General features: G+C 32.8%; 2 protein-coding genes across 7 annotated transcripts in view; one reads left to right on the top strand and one right to left on the bottom strand.

The window, feature by feature from the left end:
* DEUP1 (deuterosome assembly protein 1) overlaps nucleotides 1–13,690 on the bottom strand; it is a 99,097-nt gene that overhangs the window by 18,462 nt on the left and 66,945 nt on the right. For both annotated transcript variants that reach the window (XM_077964174.1, XM_001085105.5), the window contains 2 exons: nucleotides 13,170–13,367; nucleotides 11,496–11,582 (listed from right to left, as the gene is read on the bottom strand). In XM_077964174.1, the coding sequence (XP_077820300.1) occupies nucleotides 11,496–11,582; nucleotides 13,170–13,367 (285 nt within the window). The remainder of the gene's footprint in view (nucleotides 1–11,495; nucleotides 11,583–13,169; nucleotides 13,368–13,690) is intronic.
* Nucleotides 1–13,690, top strand: part of LOC144334445 (uncharacterized) — a 176,713-nt gene that overhangs the window by 134,090 nt on the left and 28,933 nt on the right. For 2 of the 5 annotated variants that reach the window (XM_077964203.1, XM_077964195.1), the window contains one exon: nucleotides 7,226–8,632. The exons of the other annotated variants lie outside the window; for them this stretch is intronic. The gene's annotated coding sequence lies outside the window, so the exon portion shown is untranslated. Of the gene's footprint in view, nucleotides 1–7,225; nucleotides 8,633–13,690 lie in introns of those variants that run through there. 5 annotated transcript variants of the gene reach the window in all.

Here is a 13,690-nt window from a genome sequence, read left to right as displayed (position 1 = left end):
TTTTCCCAAGATAATTAACACTGTGTTGATTTCCTTATACACAAATCTTGGTCTATATTTCTCTAGCTGGAGTCCAAGGAGTGGGACCACTGGGTTAAATTGTGTGAATGTTGTTGAAGACCTTGATTAAAAAGTGTCTATCCCCCTCCCCTATAAATCTCATAAATTTCCATCTCATAAATTCCCACCACTAATGTATTAAGAAGCCTGTCTTACTACACTCCCAACCATTCAATATTACCATTTGGTTAAATCTGCCAACTTGATAGATAAAAATAGTAACTTTTATTTAGCTATTAGTGAAGTAGAATATATACGCCTCCTGGCAATTTTTACTCTATCTTTTGTCAATTGTCTATTTGTGTCCTTAGCTTATTTTTTCATTAGGGTGTCTGTGTTATTTGTGTCCTTAGCTTATTTTTTCATTAGGGTGTCTGTGTTTTTCTTACTAATTTGAAGGAATTTTTTTTTCTTTTTTTTTACATTAGGTGTACTAATCCTAAGTTACTGTTTCTTAAGTTAGTTGAAAATATGTTTCCATGTGATTTTAAGTTTTAATTTTAGTGCGTGATATATTTTATACAGAAAGCTTTTTTAATTTTTATTTAATGAAATCTGTCAGTCTTTTTCCCTTGTGACTTCTTCTTTGCTTTTATATTTTTTCTTTTCATTCTGAAAGCTATAAATATTCACTTGTATTTTCTTCTATTTGTTTTATAATTTCATTATTTTACATTTAATTAGTTATTTGGGATTAATTTTGTACAAAATGAGAAAAGACTAAAAATTAATAATTATTGTAATTATTCTAATCACACATTGATTAAAACATCTATTCTCCACTGTTGGATGATTCAGCAAGTTATATACTAAATATAGATTGGGGTCTGATTCTGGATTATTCTATCTTACTGCTTTTACAGTCGAGATTGTGCCAGTTCTACACAATTCTGAGCAATGTATCTTCCTTACAAAGTTTCACTATCTGGTAGGAGACACCCAATTTTAGTGTGTTCTCAGAATAGAATATGAAGTATGTCTAAATTACAAAATGAGAGGTTTAGAGTAAGAATAAAGATTGCTGAGGCCATTTCAATTAAACATAAGAAGTTTCATAAGGAGTATCTAAACTTTTCACAAAATTTTTAAAAATAGGATATATTCTCACAATAAAAACTCATGAAAAATGCTCTAAATGATTTTACACAGTTCTTTCTAGTCTTCAGATTCAAATATGCATGAGTTGTGTAGCTGCTGTTTAAACAATAGTTCTATGTTTTCAAAAGGGTAACATTTTAGCATACAAAAATAACTTGAGTAAAACATCTTTTTTGAAGCTCCAAATATCTATGGTTCAAAGTCTATAAGACGATAAATAATTACAGCTTAGAACTAAGTTCCTAAGCTTAAAGCTCTGAGTGCCTTTCATAAAGGCATCCCATAAAATCATCCTTAGTTTTCTAAAATTTTTGACTAATTGCACATTGAAAATTATTTACATCCTATCATATTAGTATCAAGAGTAATAAATAAGTGCAGAAATACATACATATTAGGTATTAAAAATGTTTACGTATTTCTTTTTTTGCTTCAAAGGCCAAATCTGCTTACTACATTTTCCACTTACTACTTATTATAGAAGTTTAGCAAATATGTAGCAAAGTCTCATTTTTGAATGGAAGAAAATGCTTCAGGAGGGCAACATTTTCCACAAATCAATACAGGAAAAGTTATATGCTTCTAAAGCTACTGACTCAGGTGCTCTTTGAAAAAGGAAGGCCATTGAAGGTATTTCTCTGCTTATTAAGCTCTGCCTTTAGGATTTCTCAACATTTATTCTTTTTGAGAGATGCAAATGCAGAGAATAGAGCAATCTGTAGTCTCTTGCTTTAGAAGAGGAAAGAATGCTTATTCTAAAATTAGAGTAGATCTGTGATAAAAATAAAGGAGGCAGGGTCTTATAAATTTTTTCTCTCCATAAGGAAAAAAAATCATATGGGCAGACCTGATTGAAAAGCGTTGAGAATAAGACTCATAATTTGACTCTTAATAAGATATCTACCAAAGTATAGAATTCTTGGTGGTCCACTGATCAGTTAAAATTTTGTTTAAGCATTTCCTATAAAATTAGATTTAATCTGTGATTATTTTTGATCCAATGTTGGTTTAAAGTAATTAAGAATAATAATAACGATTTTTAAAACCCTGCGATTTCCTAAATGTACCACAATTAAATAAGTGTTGTGAGCATGAACTAAAAGAATTACACAGGTAATGTATTTGCATGTTTTACATTTAAGAGTACATTTTTCCTCACAAAACCCTTTTTCGGAGCCATTTAATTTAATTTAATGTTTTTCTTAAATGTATTTCTAATGATTTCAGGAATATATCCACCCCCACCTCTTGTGTTTCTGATGGATTCTTTTTATCCATCTGTTACTCAACTTTTGTTTCTTTCAAAATTTTAGAGTTTGATAATTTTAATCAATTTCTTTATTATTGAAATGGCAAAACCTCCTGGCGCTCATTTACTTCAACAGATTAGGATGCGGCTGGCTGAATTACTGAAGTGTCTAAATAATACTTCGCATGTATGGTTTTTTTTTTTTTTTACTTTTGTATATTTAACAGTAACAATTAGGCTAACAAAGCATTTTGACAGAAAGACTGGCTTTAATGATGTTTTGTAGTTAGCATGTTAATTTCAGTACGTGAATGGATGTTTTAATCATTGTAAGGGTACTAATTTTTTACGTTACTATTTTATTTAGAAAACTTTACAGATAGTGAAAAGCAAATTAGTCTTTTTTTTTTTTTTTTTTTTGAGATGGAGTCTAGCTCTGTCTCCCAGGCTGGAGTGCAGTGGCCGGATCTCCATTCACTGCAAGCTCTGCCTCCCGGGTTCACGCCGTTTTCCTGCCTCAGCCACCCGAGTAGCTGGGACTACTGGCGCCCGCCACCACGCCCGACTAATTTTTTGTATTTTTTAGCAGAGACGGGGTTTCACCGTGTTAGCCAGGATGGTCTTGATCTCCTGACCTTGTGATCCGCCCGCCTCGGCCTCTCAAAGTGCTGGGATTACAGGCTTGAGCCACCACTTCCGGCCGCAAATTAGTCTTCTTAAAAATTACCACAGATTCTGAGTTCTAATTAAATATGATTTTATTATAACTTTCTTAAATAAAAGGAAACTTAATAATACAATTATAGGACTAAGTAAATAAGGCATTAAAAAACCTACCACAATAAGCTTGATTATTTGTTAGCTACCCAAGAGTAGAATAAGAGAAAACCCTTCACTTTTCTCCACTATTCTACATTCCTCACTGAGACCCAGGAAACCTTAGATACCAGGTAGTTAGTCCCATCAGTACATTCCCCAAATGGGAGCTGCATTCCTAGAACTGGGCGACTGCCTGTGGTAAACTTTCATTCCCTAAGTGGAAATGAGCAGGGAGCTTCATAGATTGTCAAGCAGAAAGATTCTCAAAGCTATATTTGGTTAGAAATAACCAACCTGAAGATCAGTAATTTCCTTGTAGAAAGGAAAAAGTTATTATTTTAATAATTCCCAAATAGCACATATTTTAGAAGACAAAAATAATGATGTAAATATCCTGAGGCAAAATTTCAGCACCAATTATTTAATTCTATATTTATGCATTCCAATTATTTCAGAAAGAATTAACTGATTATGGATTTTTTCCTAATTATGAAATTTTAATATATAATAGATATGATAAAGTTTTCTTCATTTCAAGAAATTTTCTTCATTAAGAAAGTATAACCAAATAAAACAGCAGGAAGAGAAAATTAATTTATAAAACTAAAAACAATAAAATTAAGAAAAATGTATGAAAATAATAAATCCAAAAGTCAGTATTTTTAAATACTAAAAAAATAAATCACTTGAGAGTCAGAGTTAAAACAAAAAATAGAGAGCATGCTAAACTATACAAGCTTAGGAATAAGAAGGGAATTATAAACAGAATATAGAAGAGATAAAAAAATTGTAGGACATTACTACCTTTTGTAATAATAAAACAAGTTGAAATTGATTTCCTAGAAAAATACAAATTACCAAAATAACCTAAGAAGTATTACTGAGAAGTAGTAGTGAAACTTGGATATACCAAGTACTCGAAAAGAGAGTGGAAAAATAATTGAAGATTTACCAGGTCCAGTTTCACAGCTAAATTCTTTCTAACCTTTAAAGAACTGGTACTTCCAATATTACTTAAACTATTCTAAACAACTCATAAAGTTCTCAGCTTATATTATAAATATAATATAACCTTAAAACAAGTAGAAAAAGAACCATATACAAATCTCATTTATACACACAGATTTTAAATTCTTCTTTTATTGATCCACAATAGATGTATTTTCAGAGTACATAGGATAAATTAGTACATTTAAATAATTTGTAGAGATCAAATCAGTGTACTTGAGGTATCATCACCTTAAATATTTGTCTTTTCTTTATGCTAGAAACAAAATTATTCTCTTGGCTATTTCAAAATGTATAATAGGTCATACATATATGTACACATATATATTACCTAGTGCTGAACAATAGGTAACATTTCCAAACAGTATACTTGTACCCATTAACCAACTTGTCTTCATTCTCCCTTCCTCCTATCCTTCCTAGCTTCTGGTAACCACCAATTTACTTGCTGTCTTCATGAGATCCACGTTTTCAGCTCCCACATATGAGTAAGAACATGGAATATTTGTCTTTCTGTGCTTGGCTTATTTCACTTAACATAATGACCTCCAGCAGTTTCATCCACGTTGCTACAAATGACAGGATTTCATTCTTTTTTTTCTGGCTGAATAATTTTCCACTGTGTATATATACCACATTTCTTTATCCATTCGTCCACTGATAAGCACTTAGGTTGATTCTACATTTTGGCTATTGAAAATAATGCTGTAATAAACATAGGAGTGCAGGTATCTCTTTGATATATTGATTCCTTTCTTTTGGATATATACCCAGTAGTGGAATTACTGGACCATATCATAGTTCTAGTTTTAGTTTTTTGAGAAAACTTTATACTGTTATCCATAGGTGCTATACTAATTTACATTCCCACCAACAGTGTATGAGGGTTGCCCTTCGTCGAGATCCTTGCCAGCATCCACTATTATCTGTCTTTTTAAATAAAAGTCATTTTAACTGGGATATGATGATATCTGATTGTGGTTTTGATTTGCATTTCTCTGATGATTAGTGATACTGAACTTTTTTTTCATATATCTGTTGGCCATTTGTATGTATTCTTTTGAGAAATGTCTATTCAGATCTTTTGAACATTATTAAATCAAATTATTATTATTATTTTTTAACTATTGAGTTGTTTGAGCTCCTCATATTTTTTGGCTATTAATTCCTTGTCATATGGATAGTTTGCAAATATTTTCTTGCATTCTGTGGGTCATCTTTTCACTTTGTTGATTCTTTTCTTTGCTGTGCAGAAGCTTTTCAGCTTGATATTATCCCACTTACCTATTTTTCCTTTGATTGCCTGTATTTTTAGATCTTACACAAAAAAATCTTTGCTCAAACTAAAGTCATGGAGTATTTCCCTAATGTTTTCTTTTATTAGTTTCATAGTTTCAGGTCTTAGATTTAAGTCTTTAATCAATTTTTATTTGATTTTTGTTTGCTGAGAGATAGGAGTCTAGTTTTATTCTTCTACATGTAATTACCAGTTTTTCTAGCACTATTTATTAAAGAGGCTACCCTTTCCCTATTGTATATTCTTGAAAATACATTATTTCAATATATTGAATTTTAGTCATTCTAGTGGGTGTGAAGTGGTATCTCACTGTGGTTATCGAAGATTCGTTGGCTCTAAATGCATGGGTTTATATCTGGGTCCTCTATTCTGTTCCATTTGTCTATGTGTCTGTTTTTATGCCAGTACCATGTTGATTTGGTTACTATAGCTTTGTAGTATATTTTGAAGTCAGGTAGTATACTGTCTCCATCTTTGTTCTTTCTACTTAGGGTTTCTTTGGCTATTCAGGGTCTTTTGTTTTTGCATATAAATTTTAGGATAGTTTTTTTTCTGTTTCTTTGAAGAATGTCATTGGCATTTTGAAGGGATCACACTGAATCTGTACATTGCTGTGGGTAGTATTATCATTTTAATAATATTAAATCTTCCAATACACGAGAATGGAATATCTTTCCATTTTTTTGTCCTCTTCAATTTCTTTCATCAGAAATATATAGTTTTCCTTGTATATATCTTTCACTTCTTTTGATTCTTAGGTATTTCATATTCTTTGTAATTATTGTAAGTGAGATTGCTTTCTTGATTTCTTTTTCAGATTATTCACTATTGATGTATAAAAATGTTACTTATTTTGGTATGTTTTTATATCCTGAAACTTTACTGAATTTGTTTATCAATTCTAACAGTTTTTTTGGTGGAGTCTTTAGGGTTTTCTAAGCATAAGATCATATCATCTGTGAACAGAGTTCATTTGACTTCTTCCTTTCCAATTTGGATGCCCTTTTGTGTCTTTCTCTTGTCTAATTGCTCTGGTCAGGACTTGAGTATTATGCTGAATAAAAGTGGTGAAAGTGGGCATCCTTATCTTGTTCCAGATCTTAGAGGAAAGGCTTTCAATTCTTCCCCATTTAGTGTGATGTTAGCTGTACATTTGTCATATATAGCCTTTATTTGCATATTTGTTTTTGGTATTCTGTGGGGGGAATTAAGCCAGTTTGCTTTTATGCCACTGTTTTGAAACTGGAGGTCTGCAGATCTTCATTTCTAAATAAAATATTATCACATAGAATCCGATAGTATATCAAAATTGCTAAGATATAGCTATTATAAGTTTAGTTGTGCCACTCCCAAAAAGACATGCTGAAATCCTAACCCTCGGTACCTCAGAATGTGACCTTATTTGAAAACAGGGTCTTTACAGAGAAAAAATGAGGTCACTAGAGTGGGCCCCAATCCAATAGGACTAGCATGCTATAAAATGGGAAAATTTGGGCACAGAAACAGACACAAAAGGAGAGAGGATGATGGGAAGAAGCACAGGAAGAAGATGCCCATGTGAAGACAGAGGTACAGGAAGAATGCCATATGAAGACAGAGGATTGGGCTCATGTATCTACAAGTCAAGGAATGCCAACGATTGTTGGCAAACTACCAGAATTCAGGAAGAGGTAATGAAGCATTCTCTTCTACAGGTTTCAGAGGGAGCAAAGTCCTGCTGACACCTTGAATTTGGACTTCAAGCCTCTAGAACTGTGAGACAATAAATTTCTGTTGTTTCAAGCCAGCCAGCTTTTGGTACTTTGTTACAATCGCCCCATCAAACTAAGACAATGACTAAAAAGGTTTATTCCAAAAATTCAAAGGTGGATCAATATTGGGGAATCTGTTAACCATAGTCTATTACACATCAATAAATTAAAAAACAAAACCCATATAATGTCATATTTCCTAAAAAGGCATTTGATAAAACCAGCAGCAATTCTTAATAACAACTCTAAGTAAAATAGAAAAAGATACTAAGACCATAAATTAAGAACAAATATATGAAACAGCAAAACTCTAAAACCACATCACTTAAAATCAAAAACTAGAAAAATTTCCATCAAGCACTATAATTATTTAATATTTTCTTGGAGGTTTTAGCAAATGGTATATGATCAAAAAGAAAAAACCTACTATTGGCAGTGGAAAAGAGATACGACTATTTTTTGTTGATATGATTTTGTATCTCAGAAAACCCTAAGAAACCTCTAGTAAAAAGTCTACTTAAATTAATAAGATAATTAGTATTTTTCTATATTAACAATAAGTTACAAGATACTGAAAAAGGAAAATATTTTATTCATAACAGTGCTAAAAATTGCAAAACACTTGGGAATAAATTTTGTTATTTATTTTATTTTTTTATTTTAACAGCAAACTCATCTTTAAAAAACACCTAGAAATACATTTTAAAAGAAAAGGACATAACCTATACAAAGAAAATGGTAAGATCTTATTGAAAAACATAAAATATGAAGAAATGGAAAGCCATTCTCGGATGGAAAAATTTACTATAATGAAAATGCCAAATCAAAGTTAACCTATAAACTTAATTCAATTCCAAATAGGATCCAACAGGAAATTACCAGGATAAACTAAATAAATGGAGCTTAATGGTTACATAAAAATTTAAATTTGGTTTCCATTTTATATCCCGTGCAAAAGAAATGGATTAAAGACTTGGATGACAGATATAATAATCTTTGAAAAAAAACTGATGCTATATATATCTAGAAGGGAGAACTGTTAGTCAAAGAAGGAAACTAAGAAGCTATAAACAAAGAGATCAAGTAGAAGTTTAAAGCATTTTGCATGGCCAAAAAAAGTCATAAAGTTACAAACAACAGATTTGGAAAAGCATTGTTAAAAATTGACATGAGGGTGGGCGCAGTGGCTCGCACCTGTAATCCCAGCACTTCGGGAGGCCAAGGCTGGCAGATCACTTGAGGTCAGGAGTTTGAGACCAACCTGGCCACCCCGTCTCTACTGAAAATATATAAAAGTGAGCTGGGCATGGTGGCATGTGCCTGTAATCCCAGCTACTTGGGAGGCTGAGGCAGGAGAATTGCTTGAACCCAGGAGGTGGAGGCTGCAGTGAGCCAAGATTGCACCACTGCACTCCAGCCTGGGTGACAGAGTGAGACTCCAACTCAAAAAATAAAAAATAAAAATAAAAAATTGACACAAAAAAGACAAATAAGCCAACAGAAAAATGGGCAAAGGATATTTCTAATTCATATTGGTACACATTGTCAATAAATATACAAAAATATGTTCACCTGGTAAGTCAGGGAAATGCAAATTAAAGACCTATTGAGAAATTACTTTATAACCATCAGAATGACAAAAATTAAAAAGACCAATAACACCTATTGCCTACAAGCATGAAATTTTAAAAGGTACTCTCATACAGAGATGGTAGACATATGATTTAACAATAGCTATTAAAATTAAAACAAACATATCCTTTGAATTAGCAATTTTACACCTAGGAAGGCTATTCCAAGGTGTATGTATAAGGATTTTTCTTACAGTATTGTTCATCAGGCAAAACTCTGGAAACAGAGTTGAATAAATTATCCCTGAAATAACTATAAAAATCATTTAATAAATTTTGATACACACCATGGAATATTATCAAGCTATTATAAAAATAATAGCTTGATAATATTATAAAAATAAAATAGACTTAAATTAGTTAACTTGGAAAGATTCCAAGGGATACTGTTGAGTGAACAAAAACAAGACAGAGAAGTATGTGTTATGATTCAACTTTAAAAAGATGATAAAATCCCCAAATAGGTACTATATGACTATATGTATATATATATGAAAAAGTTTAAAATAATACATACCAAGTAGTTAACATGTATCATCTAGAGGAGGGGGTATAATGTGGGTAGATGTTTGGAGGAAAGAGGGAGGAGTAAAGCAAGCAGCAACAACAAAATGACTACACTAAAATTGCCCTTATGTAAGTTACGATTAAATTTGTAAAAAATTACGTATATCTTATATGAATATACATTTTTTTCTAAGAAATTAGAAAAATAAAAGGATGTTTACTGATTTGTAGAGATGTTCATAGACTGTCAAAATGCAGTTTTGGAATAATGTATATATTGTACATTTATTTCTGTAAAAGAACATTCAACCCATCTCCTCCTTATGTGTGCATATGCAAGGAAAAAGTTATAGAATGCTACCACAAACACTAATTCGTTAGCACTGGATATCTTTGGATTGGGATAGGGTTGTGGGTCATAAGCTTCTTTATACATCTCTGTGTCTGCTATTTCTTAAAAACACAAAAAGGTGAACAAAGTCAAACTCCTAAAGGAGCCAGAATTAGGCACGCTCAGTGGGGGCTGTGATAACCCAGAATTTACACTTTAAAAACATTCAGACTGAAATGTAAAAAAAAAAAACACACAAATACCATTTTGTGAGTGAAAAAGGCACTCATGGAGTCAGGATCTGATTTAACTTTTTGTGTGTTCAGCATTTAGAAACAAAAGTGTCATAGGTGACACACAGTTTTTTCAATGTAACAAATAGGAAAATCACTTATGCCTTACTTTTTATTCATCTGTACTCCAATCACAGGATTCATTAACCATGCCCAAAGAAGAAGACAGAATGCTTCCAGAACGTTTCTACTCTTTCGATGCTAGAATATGGACCATTATGAGAACAAGTACATAATATCACAGAAATATAGTATGATAGCTTAAGGAGGGCCAATGGAGAATGCTTAATTCAATTCCCTCATTTTATAGCTGAGGAAACTGAGGCCTGATTAAGTAATTACCATTTTCATCTCTTATCCTTTCCATTCCTCATATGGTAGAAAATTATCTTAGAATTTCCTCAGAGCAAATAAATGATAACAAGTTAACAATATTTCATTCATTCAATAAATAAAAATTCTCGTATAAAGATCAACTTTCTATTGTTACATTAAACAATTGAAAGGAGATGTAGAAGCCGGGCGCGGTGGCTCTCGCCTGTAATCCCAGCACTTTGGGAGGCCAAGGCGAGTGGATCACAAGGTCGGGAGATTGAGACCATCCTGGCTAATGTGGTGAAACCCTGTCTCTACTAAAAATACAGAAAAAAAATTAGCCAGGTGTGATGGTGGGCGCCTGTGGTACCAGCTACTCGGGAGGCTGAGGCAGGAGAATGGCGTGAACCCAGGAGGCGGAACTTGCAGTGAGCCGAGATTGCGCCATTGCACTCTGGCCTGGCCGTCAGAGCGAGATTCCATCTCAAAAAAAAAAAAAAAAAAAAAAAAGGAGATAAACAGAGACTGTTTAAGTTCCTTTGTGTAAACCTATAGAGCCATTGGTTAAAACCAGAAGTCCTTATCCTCAGTAATTCATTCATTTCTCCCTCTTTTAAATCAACCAACACTCATTGAACACTTACTTTATGCCTGAAGATGTGAGGTACTGGTGAAACAAACACCAATAAGACATGGTTCCCTGCTTGCCATCCACTGGGAAAGTGACAAGCAACAAAACAAGCCAGAACAAAATACAAACTAAATGTGGTATTCATTCTGACTGGGGTTTCAGGGGTGGCTTCGTTGGGGGAAGATTGGCACTTGAATCAGGCCATGTAGGATGTAGGATTTCAAAGGCAACAGCAAGAACAAAAGCAAGGAAATAGCATGCTTGGCATATTTGAGGGAAATGATCAGACTTGAGCCCAATCCAACCAAAGAACAAGGGAGAAAATCAGACATTCCAATGTTCTAGCCTGAGGATAAAAGTAACCTCAGCTGAAGTGCAAGATAATTTACCATCCAACTCCTTCGTGTCTAACACATAGCAAGTGCTCAATAAATGATGTCTGAGTTAATTCTGACCAATTCAGTAATCTCTTTGTTCAATTTATTGAATGATGTCAGCATATTACCATGTATCGTCCAGGGTCTAAATCTCCCATCATTCCTTTTAGATGTGTGTTTTCAGTTCTGACAGCTTTATATTTCATATCTGAGACCTGAAATTAGTAGATAAAAGGTAAATGTAAAATTCGTAATAAAAACTCATAATTCTATTAAAATTTTGTTTTGCGAATACAAATATTTTCTAAGTGTAATGAAGGGAAATACTTCTTCAGTATAATCAATAACATTCAAGTATTCTGATTTAGTTCTTGTATCTTTGGCAGGCACCACTTTATGTCTTTTTCTGATCAATGCTAAACTACAAACATATACTTTCAGTAATGATTCATTTACTTTTGTCCTCTAATCCCAAAATTCAATTTCTGGTTTCTATTTTCTATTGTATGCAAATTGTCACCAGAAAAAGCACATGTTAAAAACATGTTTGAATAACTGTCCATTAAATTTATTCAACAACTGATTAATTTTTACAATAGGCAATACATAACTTTCATGTTTAATTTTGTTCTTTCTGATATTTCTGCCAAAGTTCCATCTTTTTTAGTGACTACTTCATTTTGTCTCTCAATTTATTTTATCTTTCCCTGATTTATTCTACTTGACAAGACTTGGATATAGTATCTGTCCTTTGATTTCTCTAGGACTCATTTCTGTATAAAACACCTGCCTTAAAAAGATTTACTTTTGTCACTTACTAATTATTTGCTCATTGGCAAAACCTAGAAAATGTACAAAAATATAAAGGTGAAAATAAAAATTATTCATAATCCAACTACCCAGATCACTGTTAACACCTGTAAAATATCCCTCCCTCTACAGGTACAACCAAAGCGATTTTCCCATCTGTGCTGTTTTCCTGTGTACTGCACCAATAAATCGCGGTTTAAGGCTTACAACAGGGCAAAGGCTAAATCTTTTCGGTTTTCATAATTCACACGATTTTAGGCGTGCTATTTGTGAAGTGACCCTCATATGCCTAGAAAATTATTAAATGATGCTGTCAAAACCTTTAGATTTGGGGTAAAAAGGCCGATAAACCCTGTGCTTTCAATAGTAGGCCATCCATTTGATCATGAGTAAGGGATGGAGGGAATTTAAAAAATAAATAGGCAGGAAGGAAAGGAAGGATGTAGACATTACTTGTATTTCAACAGAAGAATGTTACAATTGCTGTTTTTCCCCATGCACCATGCTGTGCATTTGTATGTTCAGTAAATATGAACTAATTTTCATGTTTCAACATCCATTTGTAAAAAGCCTAAAAGAAATACATGAAATGTGGGGGAGGGGTGGGAAGTGTTGAAGAAGAGATGGAGTAGAGACTTCTTTTTAAAGATAAAAATGTTAATGGAAGAGAAATACAGAAAAAAATACTCAGAAAGAAATATTTGATTAGAGTGTACTGTGGGAGGTGATCAGAATATAGGTTACAAGAAAATGGAAAGATGAGATTGAATGAAATTGTCTTGCACTGTCATTGCCCTAGTGCTTTTTGTTGGTGACACTTCGTGTTATCTCTCAAAGGTTTTATTTACGTAACACCACAAAGCATTTCTGTGAAGCTAGTCTCAGAAATAATACCAAGAAATGCAATGTTTTCATTAGTCAATAATGAAGGCTCCAGTTGGCACTGAGCAAGAGCGTGCCCTAGACAAGCACTGTTCTGCCTGTTTGCATACCTGTTCTTTTGCTAACATTTTTTCTTTTATTTCTAATTCCATTTTTAACTGTTTTTCCAGAAGGGCAGCTTTCTTCGTGACAGTTGCTATAGTGATCTCCTTCTGATGAAGCTCTTCTGTTAGGTCAGATATTTCATTCCTCATTCTTTCCTGCTCAGAGTTATGGTACTCTTCCTCCTGTTGGAGTTGGCTTCTTATCTGCAGCAGATAGAGACTGGAAATATTATTGAATCCTTTTATTTATAGAATAGCTTAAAACTTTTAATGGCCATGTTCAGCCCTCCTCTTCTAAAACTTTGTCAGGGCCCACTTTACCCTCCTTTTCTGATCAATGCTAAATTAAAAACAGATACTTATAATAATGACTCATTACCTTTATTCCTTCCAATTCCAACATTTCATTTCTCACTTCTATTTTCTTTTGTATACAAATCATCACCTATGACTGATACTACTTTGATAACCACTTTGAGAGGAAGGTGAAGAAAGTATTATCAAGCATTTTCATGGAGAAAAAAATT

The sequence above is a fragment of the Macaca mulatta genome, chromosome 14 (assembly GCF_049350105.2).
Source record: "Macaca mulatta isolate MMU2019108-1 chromosome 14, T2T-MMU8v2.0, whole genome shotgun sequence".
In the NCBI taxonomy this organism is placed as follows: domain Eukaryota; kingdom Metazoa; phylum Chordata; class Mammalia; order Primates; family Cercopithecidae; genus Macaca; species Macaca mulatta.
This window is presented reverse-complemented; position numbering and strand designations above follow the sequence as displayed.